The sequence below is a fragment of the Megalobrama amblycephala genome, linkage group LG23 (assembly GCF_018812025.1).
Source record: "Megalobrama amblycephala isolate DHTTF-2021 linkage group LG23, ASM1881202v1, whole genome shotgun sequence".
NCBI classification, from domain to species: domain Eukaryota; kingdom Metazoa; phylum Chordata; class Actinopteri; order Cypriniformes; family Xenocyprididae; genus Megalobrama; species Megalobrama amblycephala.
Window position 1 is genome coordinate 11,330,408 of NC_063066.1, and position 21,794 is coordinate 11,352,201.

A 21,794-nucleotide genomic window follows, 5' to 3' on the forward strand; every position below is an offset into this window, starting at 1 on the left:
GTAGAGATTGCTGACCTACTTATGAAGTATAGAGACTAAAAGAGAATATTGGCTCACTCCCTCTGGGACATGTGCTCTTGCTACCGGGCTGATAGAAACATTCACATGCTCATAATTAAATGATTTACAGTCTATATGCAGCAGACACACTGTCTGTGGCTATAATAAAAGATAATAAAATGTGTTTTTTCATATTTTGTCTTATAATGGACAGACTGTCCTATGTCCATGTAATGAAGGTTCTTTGTGTAATGGGAAGGAAGAGGACAGGGATCGGCTTTGGGCTGCTGACAGTCTTTATTCTCACCAGAGAAAAATATCAAACACATAAACAAAAAGACGGTGCAACGCACACTCAATAATTCCACATCCAAGGACGGGCTTCACTCCACGACACGAGCACAGCTCACTCAGTCTGACTGTCAGCAGTCCCTCTCTCTCTCACACGCTCCTGCTTCTCCTGGCGTTTTATCCTGTCTCCACGCCAATTACTGGAACGAGAAACAGGTGTTCGTGATTTACATTCAACCCGTTCAATCACCGCACATCCCCAGACACTCCCTCCTGCTGCAGACCCCGCTAAACCACGCCCCCCTCGCCACATACCCCCACCGCCCGACTCAGGCCGGGGAGCCGTCCGGCCTGCAGCCCCCCCCCCCCATTTCTGGAGAGGAAGTCGGCCACAGCCATCTGAACACCCGGCCTGTGGATCACTTTGAATTTAAAAGGCTGTAAAGCAAGATACCAACGAGTGATCCGCGCGTTGGTGTCCTTCATGCGGTGGAGCCACTGCAGAGGGGCATGGTCCGAACAGAGGGTGAATTCCCGCCCCAGGAGATAATAGCGGAGGGTGAGGACGGCCCACCTGATGGCTAAACACTCTTTCTCCACGGTGCTGTACTTAGCCTCTCTCTTAGAGAGCTTGCGGCTAATGTACAGCACCGGCCGCTCCTCACCCTCTATCTCCTGGGACAGGACCGCACCCAGCCCTCTGTCCGACGCGTCTGTCTGCAACAAAAAGGGGAGAGAGAAATCAGGGGAATGAAGTAACGGCCCGCCACATAAAGCAGCCTTCACCTGGGTGAAGGCCTGCTGGCACAGCTCCGTCCACTGGACCGTATCTGGTGCATCCTTTTTAGTCAGATCAGTCAACGGGCTGGTGAGGTCCGAATAATTAGGAACAAACCTTCTGTAATATCCCGCCAGCCCGAGGAACTGTCTTACCTCCTTTTTGGTCTTGGGACGCGGACAGGTTGCAACCGCTGCTGTCTTATCAATTTGGGGACGCACCTGTCCATATCCCAAGTGGAAGCCCAGATACCTTACTTCCACGCGCCCAATTGCGCACTTCTTCGGGTTGGCCGTGAGCCTAGCCCCTCTCAGCGATCTCAGGACAGCCCTCAAATGCTGCATATGCCGCTGCCAATCATTACTAAAAATAATAATATCATCCAGATAGGCAGCCGCATACGCAGCATGGGGCCGTAAGATCTTGTCCATGAGTCGCTGAAAGGTAGCCGGTGCCCCGAACAGCCCGAACGGAAGGGTCACGAATTGGTGTAATCCAAACGGCGTCGTGAAAGCGGTCTTTTCTTTGGATAATGGAGACAAGGGGATCTGCCAATACCCTTTTGTTAAGTCCAGTGTCGAATAAAAGCGAGCTGTACCGAGCCGGTCAAGCAATTCGTCCACACGCGGCATTGGATACGCGTCGAATTTCGACACTGCATTCACCTTGCGATAATCCACACAGAACCGCACTGAGCCGTCTGTTTTGGGGACCAAAACTATCGGGCTCGCCCAGTTACTGCTGGATTCCTCTATTACCCCCATTTCAAGCATTGCCTCTAATTCTGCCTGAACCACTTTTTTTTTGTGTTCAGGTAACCTATACGGCCGGCTGCGAATCACCACGCCCGGCTCTGTCTCGATGTGGTGCTGAATGAGGTCAGTACGGCCCGGTAGGGGAGAGAACACGTCGGCAAACTCAGCCTGCAATTTGGAAACATCAGTGAGCTGTGAGGGCGAAAGGTGATCTCCCCCCGGGGCCAGAGCGAGGGATTGTTTTTTTACATTCGCCTCTGGCCCGAGATCATCCTCTCCGCTAATCACCGTCGCCAGCATCACTGACTCCGCCTCACTCCACTTTTTCAGGAGGTTGAGGTGATAAATTTGACGTGCCCCTCTCCTGTCGGACCGTATTACTTCATAATCGAGATCACCAACTCGCCGTGTGACCTCAAATGGTCCTTGCCACTTCGCCAGTAATTTTGAGCTTGACGTGGGGAGTAATACGAGCACTTTCTCTCCCGGTGCAAATTTACGCAGATTAGTTCCCCTGTTATACAACCGGCACTGTCTGTCCTGGGCTTGTAACAAATTCTCCATAGATAGCCGCCCCAAAGTGTGGAGTTTTGTTCTCAAGTCCAGCACATACTGAATTTCATTTTTCGATTGAGATGGTCCGTCCTCCCAAGACTCTCTTAGGACATCCAACACCCCGCGGGGGTGGCGCCCAAAGAGAAGCTCGAAGGGGGAAAACCCCGTGGAGGCTTGCGGGACCTCTCGCACAGCGAACAACAGGGGTTCCAACCATTTATCCCAATTTTTGGCGTCTTCTTGAACGAACTTACGAATCATGGATTTAAGCGTGCGATTAAAACGTTCGACCAGCCCGTCCGTTTGTGGGTGAAAGACGCTGGTTCGAATCGATTTAATGCCCAACAATTCGTACAGTTCGCGTAGCGTACGTGACATAAACGCCGTGCCTTGATCAGTGAGGATTTCTTTCGGAATCCCCACTCGGGAGATTAAACTGAAGAGGGCGTCCGCAACACTCTTAGCGGAAATGTTGCGGAGAGCCACTGCTTCTGGATATCGTGTTGCATAATCCACAATGACTAATGCAAAACGATGCCCTCTCGCTGATCGCTCTAATGGCCCGATGAGGTCCATGCCAATTCGTTCGAAGGGGACCTGCATTAATGGAAGGGGGCGCAAAGGCGCTTTTGGAGTGGCCGGAGGATTTACCAGCTGACATTCACGACAAGACGCGCACCACCTGCGCACGTTCTCGTGAATGCCCGGCCAAAAGAATCGGGTCATGAGGCGATTTAGTGTCGCTGTTTGTCCTAAGTGTCCAGCCATTGGGTTAGAGTGAGCCGCATGGAAAAGCATTTCCCTGCGGCTCTTTGGTACTAACAACTGGGTTGTATCTTCTTTTGATTGAGTGTCTTGGGTCACTCGATACAACCTATCTTTAATAATCGCAAAATAGGGATAAGTTAGTGGTCGTCCAGGCCGGAGAGGCTGACCGTCAATTGTGCTGACCCTCTCAAACGCATTTTTCAGCGTGTCATCGTGAGACTGCTCCAGGGGAAAATCATCACGGTCCGAGAGAATCAGTCTCCCGATCCCGCTCGGTTCCCCTGAGGCAGTCACCACTGGTCCCCGGTCAGTCTCCCCCGCCTGCACTCGCACTTCCTTTCCCCGCGTACATTTACTCCAAGAGGCACCCGAGCATAAATGTCCCAATAATTTATTAAATGCGGGCCAATTCGTCCCCAAAATTATCGGGTGCCGGAGGTGCGGATTAACTGCCACCTCCACACTATGCTTTTGACCCCTAAATAGAATCCCGACTGACACCAACGGATAACTCGCGATATCCCCGTGCACACACCGTACCTTAACCACGCGGCCTGTATCCAATGCCCCGGATGAAATCAGGCTTTGATGCACGGAGGTTTGGTTACAACCCGAGTCCACCAAAGCCTGATATGTACCCCCCTTGATACTCACTGGTATCTGGTACTGACCAGCCTGACCGGGGGCGACCTGCAGGTCGTCCGGGACCCGGATCAATGTCCCCACCTCCATCACTGGACACCGGTCTATGAAGTGATCCGGGTCCCCGCAACGCCAACAGGCCGGCCCAGACCTGCCCGCCGCTCCAGTGGCGGAGAACGGGCCGAATGATTGGCGTGGAGAGAGGGGAGAAGCAGGCGCGGGGTCCAGCCCGGCGGTGGCCAGTCCCGCCCCCCTGGGCGGGGCTCTTGGCGCCACGAACTGCCGAGAATCCGTTCCACCCCGCCCCCGGGGCGGAACACGAGGCGGGCCGGGCGGACGGGACCTAGGTAGAGGGACAGGTTTAGAGAGAGAGAGGGGAAGAAGAGAGGGAGAGAGAGAGACAGATGGCAGGGGTTCGCCGACCCCTGGGCACGCCACCAAGTGGTCCTCCGCCAATTGGATGGCCGAATCCAGCGACGTGGGCCGGTGGCACTGGACCCACTCGGCGGTCTTCTTTGGGAGCCGAGTGGTGAACTGTTCCAGCACCACGCGATCGATCATTTGCTCCACGTCGCCTCCGTCGGCCATCAGCCATTTGCGGCACGAGTCCCGGAGCTGTTGGGCCAACACGAAGGGCCGGCCCGCCTCCCCCAGCTCCAGAGACCGGAAGCGCTGACGGTGCTGCTCGGGGGAGCGGCCGACCCGCTGCAGGATGGCCCTCTTGAGGTCGTTGAAGACCAGGAGGTTCTGGATGGGCAGCTGCTGCGCTGCCACCTGCGACTCGCCCGAGAGCAGCGGGACGAGCCGCATGGGCCACTGGTCCCGGGGCCAACCTGACACCTCGGCAGACTTTTCAAAAAGGTCCAGGAAGGCCTCCGGGTCATCTTGCGGGCCCATCTTCTGCAGTGGCAGCGGGAAGGGGCCAGCAGCTGCCGCGCTGGTCTCCGCGGGAACCTCCCGGTCTATCCAGCTCCGGAACCTCTCGCGGTCCTCCTGCTGGCCCTGGACAATCGCCTCGAAGCGGCGCTCCTGATCCTGGCGGAGATCTAGCAGGGCCCGATGTTGCTCTTGATGGAGGGCCGCGAGGGATGCGATGATGTCCGCAAACGGCGTCCCAGCGGCGGAGGTTGCCTGCATGGCGGCGGCTTCCGTCTTCCTTCCCGGGTTTCGGCACCAGTGTAATGAAGGTTCTTTGTGTAATGGGAAGGAAGAGGACAGGGATCGGCTTTGGGCTGCTGACAGTCTTTATTCTCACCAGAGAAAAATATCAAACACATAAACAAAAAGACGGTGCAACGCACACTCAATAATTCCACATCCAAGGACGGGCTTCACTCCACGACACGAGCACAGCTCACTCAGTCTGACTGTCAGCAGTCCCTCTCTCTCTCACACGCTCCTGCTTCTCCTGGCGTTTTATCCTGTCTCCACGCCAATTACTGGAACGAGAGACAGGTGTTCGTGATTTACATTCAACCCGTTCAATCACCGCACATCCCCAGACACTCCCTCCTGCTGCAGACCCCGCTAAACCACGCCCCCCTCGCCACAGTCCACAGTGTTCATTTTATGCAAATACACAGTTCTGAAATATCTATAGTGATCTCTCTCTTTCTCTGAATCTTAGTCAGCAGTGTCTAGTGGTGATTTTGTTTTTATTAAACATACAAATAGAAGTAATTATGGGACTGTGTTTTTGATATGGTCCAGGACCTGGACAGTTTTTGAGACTTTTGTCAGTTGAAACTATCATTTTTGGTTATCTTAAAACAAGGCAGCTGCTTTAGGTGCTGTTGTGGGTGAACATGTTATTGTATTTACTGTGTATTCCATGTGTGCTACATCATATTCTGTAGATGATGCTTAATCATATGTTTATACAGGAGGGAAGTACATGTCAACATGAGTGAATAGCTGAGCCAGCTGTGGCTTCACCACAAGAGGAGAAATTACTAGGGGTTTGGAGATGATAATTCCCCATAAAGTGTGATTAAGGTCATCAGTTTTTAACCATATGCTTTTTTGGGGTCTGAGTATGAAAGCAGAGACTGTCACGTGCTGACTAGATGTGATAATCCACACAAAAGATGCTTGATGAGGAAGAACGATGAAAACACATTTAATACACACTAGGAATAATACATATAAACACCAGCTCGAAACACAAGACAATGATCAGAAGATGACTGAGTGTTTAAATAAAGATAACAAGAGCCTAGGTGAAGAGACACCCCTGCCCCTTCCCCCTTAAGGAGTGGATTCCAGACACTCCTAAAACTAACACAAAAAGTCCAGGAGAGTGGTGGCAGAACAGGGGGAATGATGGAGGGCTAGGTCCATGTGGCGGAAGTGGGCCTAAAGACCAAGGCAGAGCCGGCAGCTCAGAAAGTCAAGGCAAGGCCGTGAGTTCATTGACCAGGGTGGAACCGGAAGAGCAGGAGACCCCCAAGGCAGAGCAGGTGGAGTTAAAGTCCTCCGAGTTGGAGCAGGCAGAGTTGAAGACCTCCAAGGCAGAGCAGGCGAAGCTGAAGACCACCAAGGCGGAGCTGAAGGTTCAGGAGACCACCAGGGTGAAGCAAGCAGAGGAGAAGACCACCACTGCGGAGCAGAAGACCACCACAGTAGAGCAGACTAAACTGAAGACACCCCTTGCAGAGCAGAAGACCACCATGGCGGAGCAGGCAGAGTAGAAAATCACCACTGCAGAGCAGAAGACCCCCACAATGGTGCAGAAGGGACTGAAGACCCCTACAGCGGAGCAGAAGACCACCACTGCGTAGCAGAATACCCCCATGGCAGTTCTGGAGCCTGGAACAATGATGGTGTGGTGCTGTCGGTGCTGGATGTCATGGCAACACTGAAACACAGAGCACAGAGAGATTATTGGCGGCCACAATGGCTATAACTGGGAGCTCAAAGAGTTCAAAATATTTTCTGTGACCATGACAGGAAGCTCAACGAGTTCATAATTGGCCTAATTTTAGTCAGCAGTGTGTAGTGGTGATTTTGTTTTTATTTAACATACAAATAGAAGTAATTATGGGACTGTGTTTTTGATATGGTCCAGGACCTGGACAGATTTTGAGACTCTTGTCAGTTGAAACTATCATTTTTAGTTATCTTAAAACAAGGCAGCTGCTTTAGGTGCTGTTGTGGGTGAACATGTTATTGTATTTACTGTGTATTCCATGTGTGCTACATCATATTCTGTAGATGATGCTTAGTCATATGTTTATACAGGAGGGAAGTACATGTCAACATGAGTGAATAGCTGAGCCAGCTGTGGCTTCACCACAAGAGGAGAAATTACTAGGGGTTTGGAGATGATAATTCCCCATAAAGTGTGATTAAGGTCATCAGTTTTTAACCACATGCTTTTTTGGGTCTGAATATGAAAGCAGAGACTGTCACGCGCTGACTAGATGTGATAATCCACACAAAAGATGCTTGATGAGGAAGAACGATGAAAACACATTTAATACGCACTAGGAATAATACAGGTAAACATCAGCTCGAAATGTTAACACAAGACAATGATCAGTAGATGACTAAGTGTTTAAATAAATAAGGATAATAAGAGCCTAGGTGAAGAGACACCCCTGCCCCTTCCCCCTTAAGGAGTGGATTCCAGACACTCCTAAAACTAACACAAAAAGTCCAGGAGGGTGGTGGCAGAACAGGGGGAATCATGGAGGGCTAGGCCCATGTGGCGGAAGTGGGCCTAAAGACCAAGGCAGAGCCGGCAGCTCAGAAAGTCAAGGCAAGGCCGTGAGTTCATTGACCAGGGTGGAACCGGAAGAGCAGGAGACCCCCAAGGCAGAGCAGGTGGAGTTAAAGTCCTCCGAGGTGGAGCTGAAGGTTCAGGAGACCACCAGGGTGAAGCAAGCAGAGGAGAAGACCACCACAGTAGAGCAGACTAAACTGAAGACACCCCTTGCGGAGCAGAAGACCACCATGGCGGAGCAGGCAGAGTAGAAAACCACCACTGCAGAGCAGAAGACCCCCACAACGGTGCAGAATGGACTGAAGACCCCTACAGCGGAGCAGAAGACCACCACTGCGTAGCAGAATACCCCCATGGCAGTTCTGGAGCCTGGTACAATGATGGTGCTGCCAGTGCTGGATGTCATGGCAACACTGAAACATAGAGCACAGAGAGATTATTGGCGGCCACAATGGCTGTAACAGGGAGCTCAGAGAGTTCAAAATATTTTCTGTGACCATGACAGGAAGCTCAACGAGTTCATAATTGGCCTCCGTGGCCATAACAGGGACAACAGGGAACAAAGGGAGTTCATAATCAGCCTCCGTGATCGTGACTAAGCAGACAAAGGGTTCATATTCGGCCTCCTTTTCCGTGACAGCAGACAGAGAGTTCATATTCTGCCTCCTTGGCCATGACTGGGCTGACAGAGAGTTCATATTTGACTTCCTTGGGCATGACAAGGCAGACAGACAGTTCAAATTTGACCTCCTTGGCCGTAAAATGGCAGACATAGAGTTCATATTTGGCCTCCACCTCATCAGTCGGAGCTGTAGCAGTCGCCGCCACCTTTGGGAGGACTTGCACCGGTCACTGCCGTCTCGGTAGGACCTGTAGGAGTGTGTGTGATCCAAACACACAAGATGGCAGAAGCCATCACAGACAGTGCAGACGACAGTGGCAGTAACTCTGCGACCACATGACTTGGATATGCTGAGACCACCGGACTTGAGGGCGCTGAGACCACCGGGCTTGGTATGCCAGCCGCTCTCACTGACCTCAGTTGTGGATCCATCACATTAGAGTTAGTTTCCTTCATCCCGGGACTGATCCAGTGATCAAGGCGTTCCATGGTGAGGGAAACTTGAGGTGTGTTGGTAATGACATGCAGAGACTCTAGCATGACGGCCATGACGTGATGACTCTGGCGTGGCAGCCATGACGTGACGAGACTCTGGCGCGATGGCTATTATGTGACGAGACTCTGGCGTGGCAACCATGACTAAATAAACAGGAACTGAACAACAGCACAACAAGAAAAGGAAAATCTTTTTGTAATATTGCATAAATTGGCGACACTTCATTTCCTTTACTTCACACCCCACCACAAAAACTCGATTTGAAATCAAACAAAGACAGACTCCTGTAATTGTTTTCATTTATTTTATTATAAATAATATTAATATCTAAAAGTATATTTTATAAATAATTTTTAAAAATATGTAATAAGATTAATGTAGCTTATATGAATAAATATATTATTATTTAAAGGTGATTAAAGGATTTTTTCGTCGACTGAGAATCCAAAGATTGTTACTGAGTTTTTGAAATGAGCGCATGCGTCAGAACAGCCCCCTCCTTCACAGCTCATTTCAAAGGAACGCCTCCCAAAACTCGTGCACGAATATTGGAAAACGAGTGTTTACCACCGGCATTCGCTGTGTTGTGTTTTTTGGATTCATTATGTCGGACTCACCGCAGGTAACTCATAATCTGCAGTTGTTATTCCTGTCTCCTGACAAAAACATTGCATGCGGCGCCTGTGGAGTGTGAAAAGTTACTGGAGCGCGCAGCCGTGCACGTCTCTCACAAGGAACGTCACGGCAGTGATTGACAAGCCAGAGGGCCAATCCGCGCATGTCTCTCACAAGGAACGTCACGGCAGTGATTGACAAGCCAGAAGGCCAATCGTTTACGCGATGATCGCGTAAACGATTGGCTGATGTTTTTAAGGCCCTACCTCGTGCACAGATGATGTATATTAATATTATTACTTTCAGTGCACCTAATAAATAGTCTTTTATCAGTTAGTAAAGACAGTTTCAAGTAATATTGCAAAAATGTATAAAACAAAACATCCTCTTTAGCACCTTTAACTATATGGAAATTATTATTATTAATGCCAATCAAGCAGAGATATTATTGTGAAAAGTCAGCATTACACATAAACACATAAAATCATTTTTGTATTAATCACAGCCCGTGATCTGGTTCATTATAGTGCTGTTAATCTTTATTGCACAGCTGGCATTGTGAATGCTGAGTAGTCTGGTCTGACTCCTTGTCAATCCACCCCCTCTCTTCCTTTTTCTTTCAGTCTTCAACGTGTGCCCTCATGATGCCACGGCGCTCGTTAATCCGCTCTCCTCGGCGCACATGCTCAGTACCGATCACTGTGGCAATCTGTAATGGCTGCGGGATGATGTGATACGAGTCCCGGTGCCGCGCCGCGTCTCTTCGGTAGGAATGCTATTTCCTGAGACCGCCAGCCACTCCATTCATTCCTCCGTCAACATGGTTGACATCCGACAGAAGAATAAAGGTCGGACATCATAGGCGCGAACACTTACAAGAGTCATATTCGTGTAAGTTGAATGTTTATTTTGTCTCTGTAAATTGTGGTTCATTGAGCGGGGGATCCGGGCATGCGTCTGTCAATGTGTTTGTTATCCGAGGTCACAACAGTTCATAGCAGCATCTCTAGAGAGAAGGCACGTAAATAGCCGCGTGCTGCATATATCTGCATCCAAATACTATACATAACGAGTGATTAAAGGCCAGATATTTGTCTGTATGTCTATATCTTTTTATTATAAACGTTTAACACCGGTTATCAACATGCTAAAGCAACATCTCGCCTTGAACATATAACATCAACACATCAGATCCTCACGTTTGTTGTTCTTATTTATAAAAATAGCTAAGTTATTTTTGTAGATGCGCTTATTTAATACTGCAACAGGCTCGTTGTGCGATCAGCCAGATGCATACAATGAATTTTCAATGAGCTCGGGGTTACTATAGTTCATTTTGACACTGGTTCTAACACTAGAATATACATTAGCAGGGTTTGAGGTCTTATAAAATTGGGGTCTTATAAAAAGTTACTTTTTATGAGCCTTGACCCTTCCAAAAGGAAGTCCAAACAACAAGTTGAGGTCTTAAATGTATATTATTTTTACATTCAAGTAGGCTTATAAGTTTGAACTCTATAAGTTCTATTCTATCACTTTATTATATATTTAAATATTGCATATGTGTATCACACAAAAAATTGTTTAAAAAGATTTTATACACGATAACTATTTTTTGTGCAAAAACAACAGATTGTGAAACAATGTCCAACAAAAGTTACTTCACAAAAGAAGTTAGAAAAATTGACTCCTCCCCCTGAAGTCTGTATACCTAACACACTGAGTGCAAAAGAGATGCATTGCATTTGCCATTATGTAACTATTTCCCTATACAAGGCTGCTGCGTACAGTGACAATCAAGTTATTTGCAAACACATTATTTGCTAGGTTATTATATACAATACAGCATATTAGATTATTCTCGCTCTGTACTGTGATTGTGTGAGTTTTAAAAGCAGGCAGCCCTAAGGAAACAAACAGGTTATGTAATAACCTGTGTTTGACTCTGTCCATTTTATATTTAGTCTGTCTAATTATAGCCTGCATACAATCTTTGTGTATTTTTTTGCTGTATTTGGTTGATACACGGAATAAAAAATTGTCTTATTAGTATTTTGGTCTTTTTTTTCAGAGCTTCTCTTGTGCTTAGAGTTAAGAAAACAGCTTTTTTACTGAATGGCAGTCATGGACCTTTCTTTATCTTTCTTGTTTCTGTCTACCTGTCTCATATCAGTGCAGTGCTGGTGTGTGATAGTGCCAGTGAATTGCGTGTGGTTGGCGGTAGTCAGGAGTGATGGCTGTGAAGGAGCGGGTGGAGGCGGTGCTGAATGTGGGCCTGCGGGTCCCCAGTATCATGTTGCTAGAGGTGCTGTACCGCTGGGATGTCAGCTCCTTCTTCCAGAAGATCCAGAGAAGCAGCCTCAACAACAACCCCCTCTTCCAGTACAAATACCTGGCCCTCTACCTTCACTATGTGGGTGAGTAACTAACAAGCCTGTGTTTATGTGATTAATAGTGGTATTAATGGTATTACCATCTCTGGTACCACCATGGTAGATCAGTTTACTTGTTTCTTTATTCCTTCCTACTACCTAAAACCTGGCAAAGCTAAATCCAACACACTTTCATGGCAATTCATAACTATTTTACGTTTTGGCAAATTAGTGGATAATTCGTATGAATGTGTATGATAACATTTGCATGTTTTTGTACGATTTGCTTATGGCCCATCAGGTTTAGGTAACATTTTTTTTTTTCTAAAAATTGTATGTTGCCCTACAAATCACATTATACAAATTCATATAAACTTGCCACCTTGTAAAATAGTTGTGTTTTCTCATGGGCTTGGGTTGGCTAAATCATAACTATGCTGTTATAGAAGATAAAATGTGGTTTGTTATAGTTCAGGACAGTCAAGCTGTATATGAAGATTCTTTGTGATTGGAATAGGAGAGAAACAAATTGTTCTAGAGGTCAGACAGGTGGTCTGTTCATCGGCTTTTTGCTCCAGATTACTCCACTCATTTGAATAATGGTGGCACAGGCAGCAAGATGATTGAGTGGAGAATGGGAAAGACTGAAATGAACTGTCAAAAACCTCACATGCAAAAGAAAAATCACCAGAAAATACAAAAATACAACCTATTCAAACCTATTTCTCAGTGTTATTTACCCTGTGGTCCTGCTGACAATGGTGGAGTCAGAGGCGACTGGTTCAGGCCGCAGGTCTATCAGACAGCACCCTGTACTGAGATTTAAAAAGACTCAATGGAGCGTGGCATTAGCCCATATTCATCTGCCGCACATCCCAACAGACACAGATCATGAGTTATTCACAGGTCTCGTGCTGTGTTGTTGTGTGTGATTTGAAATCTACTGTTTTTGTTGTGAATGACTTCATTTCCCGCTCCTTCTCAATTGTCTGTTTGTTTTTCTATCTGCAAGGGTTTCCGACTTCTGGAGCACCATTTGGTCTTGTTTGTAAGAGACTTTAGTACAACTTCACCCACATAACCCCATGTTTAAATGGTTTATAAACTTTAATTAACGCTGCAGACTCCAAGAAAACTGGCTTTTGGAGCAGATGTTTGTATAGTACCCAAAGGAACAAACCCTAATGACCCTCTTTTGTCTCATATTTGTGGTCATGCGCTTTGCACATGTGGCTGTTATTTACCCTGGAGAGGAGGCTTTTGAGGTTACATGCGGATATGTTCGTACAATAAGAATGGCAGCTTCTGGTAATGGCTTTAGAACACAGACCACCACCCAGCAAATTGCAAAGCACAAAACAATGCGCCATACTGTACATCCAGTTTACAGAATGAAAAGTAATTGTTTGAATGAATACACAGTGAAGTTTGGGTTAGGGTGATATAACTGTGATATCATGAAATAAAATAGTAACATTTTAGTTTAGGGTCCATTTCTCCCTCTTAACTAGTTGCTTATTATCATGCATGTTACTAGGTTAATGGCTGTTTATTAGTGCTTATAAAACACATATTAATGCCTTTTTCTGCATGACCATATTCTACATCCCTTAAAGGATTAGTCCACTTTTAAATACACTTTTCCTGATAAATTTACTCACCCCCATGTCATCCAAGATGTTCATGTCTTTCTTTCGTCAGTCGAAAAGAAATGAAGGTTTTTGAGGAAAACATTCCAGGATTTTTCTCCTTACAGTGGATTTCAATGGCTACCAACAGATTGAAGGTCAAAATTACAGTTTCAGTGCAGCTTCAAGGGCTTTAAACGATACCAGAAGAGTAATAAGGGTCTTATCTAGCGAATCGATCGGTCATTTTCGAAAAAAATACAACCGTTTATGCTTTATAAACAAAATATCGCCTTGAACGTACTTTCCGCTTCCGCATTCTTCATAACGCTGAATGTTCTACGCCTTCCCTATTCTACTTACGGAACGAACGCGGCGCCAGTTTCGTTTTTTTCCGTAACTTGAATAGGGAAGGCGTAGGACATTCAGCGTAAGCATTATGAAGAATGCGGAAGCGGAAAGTACGTTCAAGGCGATATTTTGTTTATAAAGCATAAACGATTGTATTTTTTTCGAAAATGACTGATCGATTCGCTAGATAAGACCCTTATTACTCATCTGGTATCGTTTAAAGCCCTTGAAGCGGCACTGAAACTGTAATTTTGACCTTCAATCTGTTGGTAGCCATTGAAATCCACTGTAAGGAGAATAATCCTGGAATGTTTTCCTCAAAAACCTTCATTTCTTTTCGACTGAAGAGAGAAAGACATGAACATCTTGGATGACATGGGGGTGAGTCAATTTGTCAGGAAAAGTGTATTTAAAAGTGGACTAATCCTTTAATCCTACACAATAGCTAAACTTAACAACTACTTTACTAACTATTAATAAGGCAAAAGTCATAGTTTATAGTGAGAATTGGACCCTATACTAAAGTGTGACCAATAAAATTCTTAAAATATGAAATATTTTTGACATATTTTACATATATTATTTCTTAAATGAAATTTTAACAAAACTGCATTTTGTTTATTGATGTTAGAAATCTTTTGTCCTTCATATCAGTATGTGGTCCAAAACATTAAAAGACATGCAGAAAAAAACATAAAATAGGAAACATTATAGAAAAGATGTCATATGGTGTGTATATGGTGTGTATATATGTATATGTGTGTATATATATATATATATATATATATATATATATATATATATATATATATATATATATATATATATAGACAGAGAGATAGATAATGTATATGTACTTTTTCATTTGTTAAAAGAAATGTATGTTTTAAAATTTTACATTTTAAACCTTTCTTAAAATCTGTATAACATTTTTGGTATAACTAACCCATGAGTTAATGCATTAACTAACATTAAGAAACAATTAGTTCATAAAAATGTTCATGTTCATGTTAGATAATAGTGCATTGACTAACGATACAAGCAATTGTTAAAATTGACTAAGATTATTAAATTCTGTACAAGTATTGTTCATTGTTAATTCATGTTAATGTTAACAAAAGAAACCTTATTGTAAAGTTTTTACATTTTATAACATTTGAAACCAAATTAAATACAGAGTACATTTCTAAAAATGTTTTACGTGTTTTAAACCTGATTTTCCGAACAATGTTTCCTTTTTCCTCTTATAATGTCATTCACCCTTTTATTAAACACAAGCTAGTGTGACTCTCTTTCCACAATAACACCCACATACAGTAGGTTGAATGTATTTGCAACAATAAATGTATAATTTAAAGCAAACAGACATTATTTGTTTTTCTCAGTTATGATGCTCACAAAGTGGCAGAAAACAAAAGACTTAAATTGTCCATCTCTGCAGTGCGCTGTATTAGCTGTAGATGCTCTGGCAATTGGCATTGTTTAGAAGCAAGGATGACATCGCGGGTGAAAAATCCAGCATGAATTCCATGTTGGTTTATGTTAGTTACATCTGGTATAGTGCTGGCAGACAAGCATAGTCATGCTGCAAACCTGCAACCAGCATCCCACACTGGTCCCTGCATGTGAAACATACTGCTGGTGACCAACAATGCTGGATTTTTCAGCAGGGATTTCAAAGCTACCGCTAGCAGAGCCCTTACTGTTGTTCTGTTTAATAGAGATTCAGCAGCTTTTCGTCTTGGCTGCAGCTTTGTTCTGCAGGTGCGTTTTGTCCAATGTAGATGGTGCTACCCTCAGGACCCCCTGCTGAATGTCGGACAGAGTCCAAGTACAGAAGCTCCCACAGGTCCAAAGGACTGCTGTCAGGAAACACTTTGGACTTCTTTAATCTCAGGCTTGCTGGGTTTGTATTAGTTTTGAGAAAAACCACCTGGCACTGAGAAGCCCCTGTCAATTTTGCACTATAATGAAGCCAAAATAGGACTGTCCTGTCTGTTGAACACTTCAATTTCAAAATATGACACTGTAAGCCCATTAAAACTAACAGAGATGGCATTGCCTAACACCAGGAGCTGACATTTCTGCAGAACAGCTCTACTCTTTCTTCAAACAGCTAATATCTATATATTCTGGGCTTTAGCCCAATCATTATATTAATTAAATATGTATTTGTGGCCACCCAGCCTTTTTTAGCTATACAAGTTTGTTCTTGCTGAAGGCACTACAGCAAAAAGGTTAAATTGAGACATGGAGAACACTTGCTGTCAGCAAGATCACAGGCACTTTCCATCTTTACTGTCTATGGATAATATGAGCTGTCTTTCAACATTTTATCCAGCCACAAAGCTGGCCAAGTCCTCTGCTCTTTGACCTGGCAAGAGCTTCCTCATATTTCACCACTAACTTTATTCCCAGGTAATTGCATTGGTCCAAGCTAGTGTGCCAGCATACTCCACATTAATCAATACTGAGATAAACTTTGTGCCTTCCACCTAGTGGAATGTTTCCACTGTGTTGTATTTCTCCTGTTTTCTAGACAGTGGGTATACAGCACGTGTTTTCATATTTGTGAATGGCAGAAGTGGATGAGTGGGTGAGCGGATGAGTGCTCTACGTCAGATAAACAGTTACGCAACAGAAGGGATCAAGAGGGTTTGGCAGAGGAGTAATGAGGGCTTAATCTGTGCATGGCAAAAGCCTTAATCTCCCGCCTCATCCTGTCTACACACACTCGTTTGAACACACACATGTCATCGTGAGCCAGTGAATGTCAAATTGGAGGCTGAATCATGTACTACAATACTCTTGTTTATTATGATGTATAATACTAAATGTATTTACATTTAAAGTACCCTTTTTCAGGAAATATTGCATCTTCAGAGGCATTTTATAAGATAATGGAAACCTATTTTTTATGTTCAATTTTTCTTAGCCAATTTTTTTCTATATCCTCCACTTGAGTTTTCTCACTGATGGCTATTACATACTGTAGGCTCAAAATAACTTCCAACTTAGTGTTTTTCATGCAAAGTATGCAGATTTTGGAATACCTGATGATACCGGTACCAACCCCCAGTGGCCATTCAGAGAACATCAAGGGGCACTGGAAGCAATATTTTCAAGTAGTGCTTGCTGCAGAGCAAAATGACCTCCACCTCTCCTGAGCTCCAGGGCGAAGCTTAGCCTGTTTAATGGGTGGAGAGATAGGGTTATGGGTAGGGTTAGTGTGTGGTTGGAGAAGGCAGCTCCACCCATCATGCCCTCAGTAGGTCGAGAGAGGGGGAGCTGGAGGTTATGGCTCTGCAGTGAGTAGCCTCTCAATATTTTTGAAAGGGAAGTGTTCTTAGAGGGCATTTGTTTAATGCGAGTTTTCACCAAGGATTCAAGATGAAACGAGCTGAAACTACTTGCAAAAGAATATAGTGTACAACATTCTCTAGTCTGCACTGGACATTCCAAATCCATTTGTCCTGTCGTCTGAAGCAGCACAACATTTTATCACTGATTACTTTGGGTTCTTTGTGCTTTTGACATGACCTGTGTAGACGGGATGTGAAACCTTCTAGGTTACACCAGTGTGGTTAGACAAGACTGTGTATAATCCATAGCCACGACTCTTTATGTGTTTCTGTCAGCTTTCTAGCGCAGATGTCTGACTTTCTGTAAAAGCAACTTAGCGTCTAGCATCCAGACATAAACTGATATATCTAAACAAACTAAGATACATTTTTTTAAAAATCTGCTTTTTTTTTTTTTTTTTTTTTTGTAGATTCTTCTTGTTTGCTGGTTGGCTGCTGTTTGTGATAAACAACCTAATTAAAGGTGCCCTAGAATTAAAAATTTAATTTATCTTGGCATAGTTAAATAACATGGAAATGACATACAGTGAGTCTCAAACTCCATTGTTTCCTCCTTATATAAATCTCATTTGTTTAAAAGACCTCAGAAGAACAGGCGAATCTCAACATAACACCGACTGTTACGTAACAGTCGGGATCATTAATATGCACGCCCCCAATATTTGCATATGCCAGCCCATGTTCCAGGCATTACACAAGGGCAGCTAGTATTAATGTCTGGATCTGTGCACAGCTGAATCATCAGACTAGGTAAGCAAGCAAGGACAATAGCGAAAAATGGCAGATGGAGCAATAATAACTGACATGATCCATGATAACATGATATTTTTAGTGATGTTTGTAAACTATCTTTCTAAATGTTTCGTTAGCATGTTGCTAATGTACTGTTAAATGTGGTTAAAGTTACCATTGTTTCTTACTGTATTCACAGAGACAAGAGCCGTCGTTATTTTCATTATTAAACACTGGCAGTCTGTATAATTCATAAACACAACTTCATTCTTTATAAATCTCTCCAACAGTGTAGTGTGGTAGATTTTTCCTACGCACCTGACTTAGTTAAACCCGGGTGTCCCAAACACCCATAAACCTATAAATTTATACTCTACTGAGCGTACTTTTAATACCTGTTCGAGTCGGCCGACGTCTCAGCCTATCTTGGGGCACTATCACCTGATACTAAGCTCTTTAGTGCTCCTCACCTCCACTAAACACTATCACTATAGTATAGAAAAAGATCTCTAGTGCTTAGGTTTGCTGCAGCCTAAAAACCAGACAGACTCCAGTTTATGCCTCAGAATATGCTTTAATCACGGCCGGGAGAGTTCTCATCATTCCAGAGAATCTCTCTCCGAACAAAGGAATACAGCAGGTTTTATAGGATTTCGGGTACACTTCGCAGTCAGTATGGCATGATCTATTACTCATTATCATCAGTCTTAATACAATTGGTTCAGATTTAAGGAAAACGTCTCAGTTCCTCAGTCCCGCATAAATTTACATTAGAACAACTGAATCACAAGATCATCAAAAAATGTCTCAGGGTTAATAGTTCAGATTACTCAATAGGTTAGAACAATTCCTCAAAGACTATTTTTTATCCCCAGAAGGATGCTGTCTAGCCAGCACAGCAGAATGTTTCTGAATCACAACACTCAGTCCTAGTGACTGTTTCTCTATTTCTAAGTTAGATTATTATTATTAGGCCTGTAGAAGAAAAGAAATGTTAGTTCATTATTAATTAGTTCAAAAATTCCATCACAGTAGCATTAGCCGTTAGCCACGGATCACAGCCTCAAATTCATTCAGAATCAAATGTAAACATCCAAATAAATACAATACTCACATAATCCGATGTATGCATGCAGTGTGCATGACGAACAATTTGTAAAGATCCATTTTGAGGGTTATATTAGCTGTGTGAACTTTGTTTATGCAATGACAGAGTCGAGAGCTCGGGACGGGGCAGAGAGCATGAGCAATTAAAGGGGCCGCAGCCTGAATCGGCGCATTTCTAATTATGCCCCAAAATAGGCAGTTAAAAAAATTTATTAAAAAAAATCTATGGGGTATTTTGAGCTGAAACTTCACAGACGCATTCAGGGGACACCTTAGACTTATATTACATCTTGTAAAAAAAAAACGTTCGATGGCACCTTTAAAGTTTGAATTTCATTACGTTTGCATTTGTTTAACACTTATAAGTATAAATTTTCTTTTCACATTCACGGTAAATGAATTAATCACTCAAACGATTCATTCAAAAATGAAATGATTAATTTATTTAGGAATGAAACATGTAACTGTCTGTATTAGTGAGTCCTCTAACCATTCACTCAAATGATTTGTTCAAACACATTGATTCATACAGGAACGACAATAATGTTGCTTGGAAACGCAGAGCTATTTTTGTTGGTGGTTCAAAATAGACAAAGGAGTTGTCAATATTGTGTTTACAATGTAAGTTACACATTATCATTACATTTTTATTTATTGTACTATTGTATAAAAGCTAAATCACACTCAAAATGATGCTGGTGAAAAAATGATTGCCTATATGTTAATAAATAATATAGGCTACATAGTAAATATTCTAGTAAATTTCAATTCGACTTCTGTCAGTGAACCTGAAGCAATATCTAACATGATTTTTTAACATCTGATTCTGCATCAGACTGTCAAAAGATCAGACTTGAATTATTAAAATTCAGAATAACCATGTTTATTTTTTTAGACTGGTAACTGCTATTTGCTAAATTAAAAATGCAGTAGTAAACAACTTTTTATATTTGCATATTGCATGCTGTTTCACATGCTATTTAAAATAGTGTATTCTGCTCACTAACCGGTATGCTGGTATTCTGAACATTGCCAGAGACTCTTTCTGCAGGTGTGACTATCAGTAAACTGGATATCCAGATTCAGATTCAATCAGTGTGCTCTGGCTGTGTGAGTTCCTTTGACAGTCTGAGTGAATGGACTCTCTGTGTTGGTCAGGGATATTGAGAGAGATGTGCCCTCAGAGGCCCTTCTGTGTGCTTGACAGCATCCTCACATAGCGGTCTAACAGCAGTCTCATTCTTTATCCCTCTCTTTCAGGTTACATTCTGAGTCTGGTTCTGCTCACTCTGCCCCGACAGCACCTGGTGCAGCTCTACCTGTATGTGCTCACTGCTCTGCTGCTGTTCGCAGGTCACCAGATCTCAAGGTTAGAGTTTCAGACTTAAATTTAGAGCGATTGACAGAAAAGCTGCCTTCTACCATAAAAACCACACTTTCCAGAAAGATTCTGTTTTGGATGGTCAATATTGGTTATTCAGTCAAGATTAAAGGGTTAGTTCACCCAAAAATGAAAATTATGTCATTAATGACTCGCCCTCATGTCGTTCCAAACCCGTAAGACCTTCATCTTCGGAACACAGTTTAAGATATTTTAGATTTAGTCCGAGAGCTTTCTGTCCCTCCATTGAAAATGTATGTACGGTATACTGTCCATGTCCAGAAAGGTAATAAAAACATCATCAAAGTAGTCCATGTGACATCAGTGGGTTAGTTAGAATTTGTTGAAGCATCGAAAATACATTTTGGTCCAAAAATAACAAAAACTATGACTTTATTCAGCATTGTTTTCTCTTCTGGAATCCTTTCCATTGAATTGATTCCATTGAATCCTTTCATCTGTCGGCGTTGGTAATGCACTTTTACATCGCCGTGGTTGTTTTTGGCGATTAGGACATCCGCAACATTTTGAAGCATCGAAAATACATTTTGGTCCAAAAATAACAAAAACTACGACTTTATTCAGCATTGTATTCTCTTCCGGGTCTGTTGTCAATCCGGGTTCACGACTCCGCAGTGACGCTGCTGACGTGTTATCTGGTGCGCCTGAGCTTCGTTTACAGTCTGAGGGAGACGCACGCTGTATTCAAGCTATTCTACATTGTTTGTATTTTGGTATTGCTATATTTTTTAAAATGGTGCGTAAGCGTGCATGTCGCGGATGTCCTAATCGCCAAAAACAACCACGGGGACGTAAAAGTGCATTACCAACGCCGACAGATGAAAGGATTCAATGGAATCAATTCAATGGAAAGGATTCCGGAAGAGAAAACAATGCTGAATAAAGTCATAGTTTTTGCTATTTTTGGACCAAAATGTATTTTCAATGCTTCAAAAAAATTCTAACTAACCCACTGATGTCACATGGACTACTTTGATGATGTTTTTATTACCTTTCTGGACATGGACAGTATACCGTACATACATTTTCAATGGAGGGACAGAAAGCTCTCGGACTAAATGTAAAATATCTTAAACTGTGTTCCGAAGATGAAGGTCTTACGGGTTTGGAACGACATGAGGGTGAGTCATTAATGACATAATTTTCATTTTTGGGTGAACTAACCCTTTAAATTTAACTCATTCAATCAAGGGAAATCCCAGACATTATGCAGTTTGATAAAGTCTGTTTTATACAATATAAAGATGCTGTCATATTAGCAAAATTTTGCAGGGGATTGTCAGCTTTCTGTTGCAAATTCACGTGACCAACTGAAACCCAATGGGGAAATCTTTCACCTTTACACAAAATTCCTGATTGTGTGGATTGTGAAATAATGAAATGAAATGATAACCTGCTAAAATTCACCAAACAATGGTAAATATAACCGCACCTTAATTTAATATATATTTTCTGTGTTTAGCATAAAATGGGACTGACCCTAATCCATAAATTTTCACATATGAATGCTATCACTGCAATAATGATGCAATCATAGACTCTTATGCATTTGCCTATTTAAATCCAAACAGCAACTTTTTGAGTATATTATATT

At 43.4% G+C, this 21,794-nt stretch overlaps 2 protein-coding genes across 4 annotated transcripts in view; one reads left to right on the forward strand and one right to left on the reverse strand.

Annotated features, from left to right (window-relative positions):
- rnf145a (ring finger protein 145a) overlaps nucleotides 1–21,794 on the forward strand; it is a 41,785-nt gene that overhangs the window by 928 nt on the left and 19,063 nt on the right. Inside the window, exons 2-4 of one of the 3 annotated variants that reach the window (XM_048176198.1) lie at nucleotides 9,870–10,137; nucleotides 11,420–11,663; nucleotides 20,059–20,167. In XM_048176198.1, coding sequence (XP_048032155.1) covers nucleotides 11,480–11,663; nucleotides 20,059–20,167 — 293 coding nt within the window. In that variant the 5' untranslated portion in view covers nucleotides 9,870–10,137; nucleotides 11,420–11,479. Of the gene's footprint in view, nucleotides 1–9,628; nucleotides 10,138–11,419; nucleotides 11,664–20,058; nucleotides 20,168–21,794 lie in introns of those variants that run through there. The other 2 variants (XM_048176199.1, XM_048176197.1) reach the window with 2 other exon arrangements.
- LOC125258948 (neurotrophin receptor-interacting factor 1-like) lies at nucleotides 279–5,230 on the reverse strand. The gene is made up of 2 exons (XM_048176200.1): nucleotides 3,802–5,230; nucleotides 279–491 (listed from the first exon to the last, which is right to left on the reverse strand). Exons 1-2 carry the CDS (start codon nucleotides 4,924–4,926, stop codon nucleotides 489–491), a joined length of 1,128 nt encoding a protein of 375 aa, XP_048032157.1. The 5' UTR covers nucleotides 4,927–5,230; the 3' UTR covers nucleotides 279–488.

Bases quoted from the DNA above. Each gene is read 5' to 3' on its own strand.
- LOC125258948 (XM_048176200.1), bottom strand. From the start codon at position 4,926: ATGCAGGCAACCTCCGCCGCTGGGACGCCGTTTGCGGACATCATCGCA.